Raw genomic sequence first — 8,261 nt, 5'->3', positions numbered from 1 at the left:
TTGTATCTTCAATACAAAAGGTCAAACTTTTTATATGATGGTCGGCTTTAAGTACTTTTTAAGTACATTTAATACATTAGATTTATAAAGTTTACTTTTAATGTCGAAAATATCAATTTGTATGATAAATAATTTATTTTGTTTATTTTATTTCTTGTATTCAGAATGCGATTTGGTATGCCTGATGTGCTCTCAGGTCCCACAAAAAATACTGTGCAAACGGTTGCTATCCGATCCCTTAAGCGGTTGTATCATTCGGATGTTTTCTGAAAAGAGAAACGCATTGTCATCCATCCTGTTGATAACCAGGTTTTGGCTTCACGCTTGGTAAAGAAACAAACAAACCACATAACTAGGTTAATGGAATAAAATTAATCGGAATAAGCTGATATTTATAACCAGGTTTTGGCTTCACGCCTAGTAAAGAAACAAACAACCACATAACTAGGTTAATGGGATAAAATAAATCAGAATAAGCACTACAAATAAATGTAATGTTGATGCATTCACATCGATTTCTGTTCCTTCATTTAATACAGGGTGTAGCAAAATATTAAAAGTAAACAGTTTGCAAAATGCTACTAGATTAATAAGTGTAAGGTATTTGGTCAAAATGGTTTGGTTAATAGCTGAATTAACATCTTGTCCTCTCACAACTATAACATCACTGGCGTGTGACCATCAATAACGACTCGGTGGCAATATTTGTGAGCCGAGTAAAATACAATTGCGCAAAGTCAATTAAAATAACATGGAAATCACATGATATGTTTGACAACTTTTTTGCGGTAAAATTGACAGAACGCCTTGCATAAGTGTTTGGCAATCGTTGGATTGATTTGAAGCACAAGTGGAATAGCCCCAAGATCTTCTGATCTTACACCTCTGGATTTCCTCTTTTTTGACTTTGCGCAACTTCATTTTTATTCGGCTCACACAAGTAGCCACCGAGTCCTTATTAATGGTTACACACGAGTGATTTTACAGTTGTGGGAGGACAAGATGTTGATTCAGCTATCAACTGAGGCATTTTGACCAAATATCTCATACCTCATCTTTTAATCTAGTGGCATTTTTCGAACTGTTTACTTTATTTTGATACACCCTACATATACATCTCACATGACGAGAAAATTTGATTTCTTTGTAGCATCAAAACAAATTATGCCAAAAAGAAATTGACAAGAAAACAAACAAACAAGTACACCAAAGGAAACGTAACCTACCAAACACGGGAAACATTCACACTCCACCCGTAGCATACGAAAACAAATTTGAATGTGAAAGATACGATTTGATTACGTTCTGAAAATATCCCTAAGGTCAGACATGATTTCATCTGAGACTCAACTCATTTCAATCGATTTTGCTATCATAATGTTTGTCTATCACAATCATATGAATATTTCCATCAGTCACCATGCCTAGTGTTTTCAAACGAAGATACAACTGAACTTATAATAGTTCTTTACCACTGTTTACATGTAGGCATGTTTGTACCAATTTTATACCAATTCTACATGAATATCTCTGGTAAGCTGCTCTCTGTGTATTGAACTTCCAGTCTGTGTTTTGAAAAAAAATCGACTTTTCTTGAGTTGGTAACGTTAAAGAGGGTAATGAGCATGCGCAGATCGTAAAAATGAGTAATTTTGAATGCAATAACAACATCATTAATCATTTATGTCAAGGGGAAATCCCCTGATATCAGTATGTTGTAATAATGAACAATGACCAGTGATGACGGCAATGCCTATTATTAGAACATTGGGAAAATCCCTGATGGGTTGCTATAAAACATAATGTTCATAATAATTCTAGGCAGACCTGTATCGATGTGATTGTAATGTGTGGTTGATGTAGTTTACTCTCAAAAATGAGAACATAATAATTATTCTGGATACTCAGGGAGTATTACAAAGTGTGGCCATGGAGAATTCCTACAGTGCTGCAAGTTCAGCCTTTGAAGAAGGCTGAAATTATGGTTATTATTTCGGAGCTACGAAAATGGACCAAAGTAAGACATGAGTCTACTGCGGATTGATTTGGATTTTATGGACAAGGTTACAATTATTATCATCTGGATACAGATACAGAAACTGAAACTGAAGATCTGACAGGCTGCAATAGCCTTAATTATTAAAGACAGTTGAATGGTGTACTGGGCTAGCTAATGTGCTTACAGTCCAATCCTTCAAAGAAAGGAAATTGTGAACCAGATATATTTTATGTAGTCAATGTACTACTGCCCGCCAGTGTTGTCGGAGAAGATCTAGTTTACGTCAAAGGGCGTACCTCTTCCAAGAAAGGAAATTATATCCTTGTCGACTTGCTGAAGTCTGGTTTATGAAACAACACATCTGTCAATATAAGTGCAAACAGGGGAACAACTGCAACACAGTCCTGTTTCCCAAAGAAATTGTGTGAATGTTGAAAGTAGCACCATTTTGGAGATAGAGAACGGTGCAAGGAGTTAAGGGATCTGGAATGAGCGTTTTGAGCATTTCGACAGTATTTTTTAAGGGACATGAGAGCAGATTAGACATATCGAATTGCATTCTGAATACGAAGAATGTCTTTCTGATATCAAATAATTTTCATTTTTTGAAATTCACGATATAATACCAATTTTATGACAAATTATAAAAATTTGAAATTTTTCACATTTTTGATATATAACACTTCTCGAGGTAAATTTTATAAATCTAATGATATATTCTTAAAGTGTATGTAGCTGGGAGGAAAAGCCGACGTTCAATTGAAAATTTTGACCTTTTATATTGAAGATATGGGGTTTTTTTTCCCAAAAGACATAATTTTGTTTGGTGTTTTGGGAAAAAAAATCCATATCTTCAATACGAAAAGTCAAAATTTTCAATTGATCGTCGACTTTTCATCCCACCTACATACGCTTTAAGTATAAATCATCAGATTTATAAAGTGTACTTCGAGTACTGTTAAATATCAAAAATATCAATTTTAATCATTTGCCATAAAATGTGTATTACATTGCGAATTTCAAAAATCAAAATTATTTGATATCAGAAGGACATTCTTCGTATTCAGAATGCAATTCAATATGTCTGATGTGCTCTAATGTCCCACAATAAATACTGTCCAAACGTTCATACCCCATCCCTTAAGTGTTTGGAGAACTGCGCAAGGAGTTAAGTTTGGAGAAAGCAGCGCAAGGAGATAAAGCAGCACCATTTTTGTGTGAGGAATTTATACGCAAGGATATTTATAAATGCAAGTGTACAAAGGACTCTATTACCATCAAGACAAAGAATGCTGGCTAAGTACTGATTAGTTAAAAGAGTGATTATATTTGATTGTATTGTTTGTGCATTTTGTTGTCATACCAATCATATTTTACTTTCAATTAAAGACTTAGATTTTGTTAGATTAATCAAACAGTGTATTTGTGTTGTGCATTCGTGTGAATCTGGGTAAAAGGTGATTTTGGCCTGGAGTCAGTACGACTCGTAACAGTGCATTTTCAAAAGTTGCAAATCAAAACCATGCACGCGGTCGAAATTGCCTAGCGTGGAAATGTGGTCAAGCTTGCTTGCCCACGATGGCCCCCTGTCGACTATCCCAAGTGCGCGCTTTATTCAATGGTTAATTTAAAACGCATGGATTGCTACAGTGCTTTACTGATGCTTTCGGGCAATGTCAATGGTCGCGCTCTGCCATTCCCCTCTACAGGTTGTTCACATTGCGTATGTTTATATTAAGTAATCGTTTGTAAATTATCCGTAAACCAACTGGTACCTATTTTAAAATAATTGTGAAAACAATTTATTATATTTCAAGACTAGTTATAAGTCAAGCAAAATAAAAGAACCCAAGAGGTTCATAGCGAGCAGCTATCAATTTTTAGCAAGAGTCAGTACCAGTTATTTCTTGGTGTGGCGTGAAGGATGCTGTTGCTTCCAATTTCCCAGCATTTATGATAATCGATTAAAAAACGTACGATTTCAATCAATGTACTATGTTTAGTGCTCTCAATTAAGTGATTGAATTTAACTACATTAATCAAAATCGTAGCTTCCCTATTTTGAGCCTTTTCTTCGTATTCTAGAGTCTCGCTTGTGCTTTACGCTTACAAAGTATAAAGCAGGCTTTAAAAATACAATGGGTATTTTATGTCCTTTTTAACGGTAAGTACAAATAGACGTTTGGCTCTAATCTTACTGATTTACTAAAAATATTAATCCGGTTTTCTATGATGCATGATATGTTTGTTAGCCTATGTTCAATTATATTTATCCAATATACCATTCCAGCATTCGTGAAGTCCCAGGCAGCATGTTAACTGGTCTTGCGTTACACCGATATCGCCAAGGAACGACCGTGTTCAATCGTTGTCTGAAGTCTCTCATACGAAGTCCACTGCACTGACCTTTTACTTGCTGGAACGTCGCTACTTTTCCCTGTGCCTCTTCAACTTCGTGTATACGATTACACGCCATCAAATCGGCACGCAAATAATCAACGAAGTAGGAAGTATTGTTGAAGTATTCCTGCAACCAGTGCTTTGTTAGTATGCTACAATCTGTCCCTGTGTCCTTTCGTGCTGCGGCTATCCATTTATTCCAACTACCATCAAGTAGGTACATAGGGTAGTTTACCGACGCCATCTTGTAGAAGTTGGCCCAGTTCCAATTTTGTGTGACGATCACAGCATTCTTGTTTTCAGTACTCAGCAATGGCTTCATTACATTCAGGAGGGTTTTGGTACCTACGTAGTCACTGATATTGGACGTAAAGATCCTGTCAAACTTCTCTCCCTTCACTTGGTCTTCTGTAATCGCCAGACAGCTACCAAGATGAATACTGACATGAAGACGATTTTCTTGGATAAATTCAATGACTTGCTCAATCTGATTGGTGATGTAGCCGTGGTACATTACAGTAAGTGAATCATCACTTGAAAATCTAGAAGCTTCTAGATAATCCCATTCTCCAAAGGGCATCAGGTCCGACTTGATACAATACACAAAATCTACATCTTTTGGCATCATTTTAGACTCTGCTATAATATCTTCAACTGTCGTAGCATGAGCGGCTGCTCTAGATCGTTTTCCCGTTAAAGTTGGATTTTCGTGCCGACTTTTTGCTGCATTGCCAGATGGAAGAAAGTCGCCGTTATCAACCCAAGAAACTGTGGATTTTATGTGACGTCGAGGAATCATCGCGTAATAGGTCTCCATTCCGCCAGCAGCGTGTGGGTCAGAATTAAACATTTGCTTTCGTTGTAGACTCAGAGCCAGCGAACGACAAGAAGATTCTTGTTGATCGATATTTAGCCAACCTTGCCAGACTTGCTTCAGCACATCGAGATCATCGTCAGTAACATCGGTAATGCCGCGACAGATCTCTTTCAGCTTTGAACTGCTCGTGGCGACCAAGATCTGCAGACTTTCTATCAATATTTCATAGGTCTTCTGTGGTAAATGCAATGAATACCAGATGGTCGTGACAATGGAAGCAATATCAGGCTCACTGGAGAAATAGATAATCATGAAGAGGAATAAAATATTGCGCGCCTGAACAAATGGATCGATGTCATTCAATGTTACCCGTAGCTTTCCGCAAAACTCTTTTGGTAGTGACGTGATGGTGTATATTAAGTTGCGAAGATTACCGCAACCAGCGGAAAGAATAGAAAAGTCTTTCGTCAAATGGCCCTTTTCAAACTCGGTGGAATCCGACTTCTCTTCTTCTTGGAGATTTAACAGATCCAGGGCAATTGCATTTCCTATGTAATAAGGTGTTCCTAGCCCGCGAGGTGCAGCACGCACTGTAGAATAGAAGAGCTTTTCAAGGAGTTCCGAAGTAAAATTTATTGACTCCACCCTCTCTTTGCAAGCTCGTTTGTGTTTTGACCAGTGTTGTCGTTGGCAAGTAGTAGTGCAGTAACTTGCATTGTTGCAGTTAGAACACTGTAAATTAAGGAAGAAAAGAAAGTATGTCTCAATGAGAAAATTACACTATAATAGTTTTCTATGTAATTTTCACAACAAATGACAATTCGTAGTTAAAGTTACACTCAAATAAGCTATTACTTCGCCCTCCCACACGTGTCACTCTGGGTCTAATATTCTTGGTCTTACCTCCTTTAGTCCGTCTGTCTTTTTACAGCCTGTATTAGAGCAGATCTTTGGGGTCCAAACCTCACATTGTGGGCGGTGTCTTTCTACATCCTCGATGTAACACTTTTCACGGCAGTATTTTGCTATTCCACACTTCGTACACGAGACATCTGTCTTGGGAGCTTCGCAACGCCAACAGCGACCCTTTGGAACATCCATTTCTATGTATTAAAGTGTACAAACAGTTGATATTTGCATGTATATGCAAGATCAGGTTTTGCAAGAAGTAAAAATTTTGTGCACACTCAAACATGTCATAGCAAAGGGGTACTTCAAAAGAATTTGAGGACCAAAAACGTGTAAGATTATACGTGTAACCTTACACGTGTAAGATAGCATCTTACACGTGTAAGATTGCATCTTACACGTGTAAGATCGCATCTTATACGTCTTAGAATCTAGCGGGATGCTTAAATTGACGAATCATATATAAAGAACCCATATTTAAACCCCAAACAACCTATCATCTTACGCGTATTCATCTTCGACCAATGAAAACTCGCCATAGCATTTCTTATACGCGTAAGAATTGCCTATTAGGGATGGACGGTATTCCGATTTGACTGGTACGACGAGTGTGGAATAATCTCAGCCTCAATATCGATTTGCACCGCGGTAGTTTTCGCAAACGTAATTATTTTACCATCACCTTTTGAAATTTTATTAATATGAGTAATAATTGACTCCAGATAACTGAAAAAAGTAGATAAAATGGGAGATAAATCGGGGTGTGAACATGACGGACCAACAGTCGGAACAATTCCTGACAGAGATTCGTCATAAAATACAAGACATTGTAGTACTCATACAAATTAAAAAAATGCCTCGTTTACAATTTTGGTGACGAGCTCTCCTTGTCCTCGGTACGCCGCCAATAATATCACGTATCGTCCATCACTAAAATTCAAATCTTACACGTATAAGAAGTCGTGGGTGTTACAAATTACAAAACGTCTTTACATATTATTGGTTGAAGTTTGTTACGCGTGAGATGATTGGTTGTTTGTGATTTCTTACTCTGTGATTCGTCAATTTAAAAATCCCGCTTCATTCTTACACGTATAAGATGCAATCTTACGCGTATAAGATGCAATCTTACACGTTTATCTTACGCGTTTTTTGGACCACTTGGCCATTCATAGGTTCTAGGATAAGGAGCTTGACACTGTGGAATTGACGCAATGTTTTTACGTCTTATGAGGGGATTGAGATTGCCTACGTTCGCCCACAACTATTCAAATCTAGCGATGTTGATTAGACGGCTGTAAGCGCCAAGGCGTCAATATTTGCAAACTACGCGTGAAGTTGGCCTGGTACATTATATACACTGAACTATTCGTATTTCACTCCAGATATTTATTTTACTTACCCAACTAGTACATGGATATGGTCCTTCTTTCTGACGAAGTGCAGATGAGCAGCTCAGTGCATATACAAATTAACAAGTCGGCAGTTCTTGTTTGCGCACTCGTATGAAACAAATACAATAGATATACTAACTGGCGTAACCCCGCATTGCGTGAGTCATACGATTGCATGTTCAATGTAAAAGTATAGTTCATGCAATCTGCGTTTATGACCTTGAAATGGAAAAAAACCGTTAAGGTCTTTATCTTTATCAAAGTAATATCTCGTAAACAAATACAATAGATATGCTAACTAACGCGGCGTAACCCTAGCCTGAATCCTTCTGGCCTCTAATGGCGGCGCCTTCTTTTACCCACAATCCTTCACGTTGCCTTATTCGAGCACAACCCGATGACCGTGCGTAGTTGTTGAAAGACTGAAGGATCCAACCTAGCGTAACCCCGCATTGCCTGAGTCATACGATTGCATGTTCAATGTAAAAGTATAGAAGCTTACAGTTCATGCAATAGTGTGAATACCAACTCTGCGTTTATGACCTTGAAATGGAAAAAAAGTTAAGGTCTTTATCTTTATCAAAATAAAATTTGTTTATAATAATTTAACACCGATTTCTACCTTTTCACTTTTTTTTTTTTGATATTGTTTTTTTAACATTGGATGTTTTAATTATAGCACAGAGAAGTGTATTAAATCAAATTAAATTACTCAGGGCAATTCACACTAATCATTTTCTGT

The 8,261-nt window shown here is 37.2% G+C and overlaps 1 protein-coding gene across 1 annotated transcript; it reads right to left on the bottom strand.

Moving 5' to 3' along the window:
• Positions 1-3,898: 3,898 nt before the first annotated feature.
• On the bottom strand, positions 3,899-7,704 carry LOC140147742 (uncharacterized). The gene is made up of 3 exons (XM_072169504.1): positions 7,528-7,704; positions 6,120-6,319; positions 3,899-5,948 (listed from the first exon to the last, which is right to left on the bottom strand). Exons 2-3 carry the CDS (start codon positions 6,315-6,317, stop codon positions 4,269-4,271), a joined length of 1,878 nt encoding a protein of 625 aa, XP_072025605.1. The 5' UTR covers positions 6,318-6,319; positions 7,528-7,704; the 3' UTR covers positions 3,899-4,268.
• Between the last annotated feature and the right edge of the window lie 557 nt (positions 7,705-8,261).

This window comes from Amphiura filiformis, chromosome 1 (assembly GCF_039555335.1).
Source record: "Amphiura filiformis chromosome 1, Afil_fr2py, whole genome shotgun sequence".
In the NCBI taxonomy this organism is placed as follows: Eukaryota; Metazoa; Echinodermata; class Ophiuroidea; order Amphilepidida; family Amphiuridae; genus Amphiura; species Amphiura filiformis.
The sequence above is the reverse complement of the archived record's forward strand: the minus strand, read 5'-3'. Positions and strand labels throughout refer to the sequence as shown.

Excerpts from the sequence above, each read along its gene's own strand:
- LOC140147742 (XM_072169504.1), bottom strand. The coding sequence starts at position 6,317 with ATGGATGTTCCAAAGGGTCGCTGTTGGCGTTGCGAAGCTCCCAAGACA. Across the intron at positions 5,949-6,119 it reads AGACAGACGGACTAAAGGAG|TGTTCTAACTGCAACAATGC; the intron begins GTAAGACCAAGA and ends CTTAATTTACAG.